General features: G+C 42.5%; 1 protein-coding gene across 1 annotated transcript in view; it reads left to right on the top strand.

Annotated features, from left to right (window-relative positions):
• The window catches only part of TEOVI_000755300 (variant surface glycoprotein (VSG, atypical), putative), a gene marked incomplete at both ends in the record, with an annotated part of 1557 nt that extends 1306 nt beyond the window's left edge, over positions 1 to 251 (top strand). Inside the window, one exon of the mRNA XM_067220370.1 lies at positions 3 to 251. Within this exon, the coding sequence (XP_067076471.1) occupies positions 3 to 251 (249 nt within the window). The remainder of the gene's footprint in view (positions 1 to 2) is intronic.
• Between the last annotated feature and the right edge of the window lie 36 nt (positions 252 to 287).

The following is a 287-nucleotide window of genomic DNA, read 5'->3' as shown; positions in this document are numbered from 1 at the left end:
GAACAGGAAAAGAAGGAACTGCAGGAACAAACGAGGGAGCAACTGCAACTGGATGCGAAAAACACTTCACTGACGAAAACGGCTGTAAAAAAATGAATGAAGGAAAAGATAAACCTGTTTGTGGCTGGAAAAAAGGCGGTGAAGGCGACAAGGATAAAGACGAGCTTAGGTGCCGCTCTTCTAGCTTTCTCGTAACCAATAAATTCGCCCTCAGCGTGGTTTCTGCTGCTTTTGTGGCCTTGCTTTTTTAAAAAAAAATTTCCCCTCAACTTTTTCCTTAAACTTTC

This window comes from Trypanosoma equiperdum, assembly GCF_001457755.1.
Source record: "Trypanosoma equiperdum strain OVI genome assembly, contig: ctg_1133, whole genome shotgun sequence".
NCBI lineage: Eukaryota > Euglenozoa > Kinetoplastea > Trypanosomatida > Trypanosomatidae > Trypanosoma > Trypanosoma equiperdum.
Note: the sequence above shows the minus strand (reverse complement) of the source record. Positions and strands in the feature narration are given on the sequence as shown.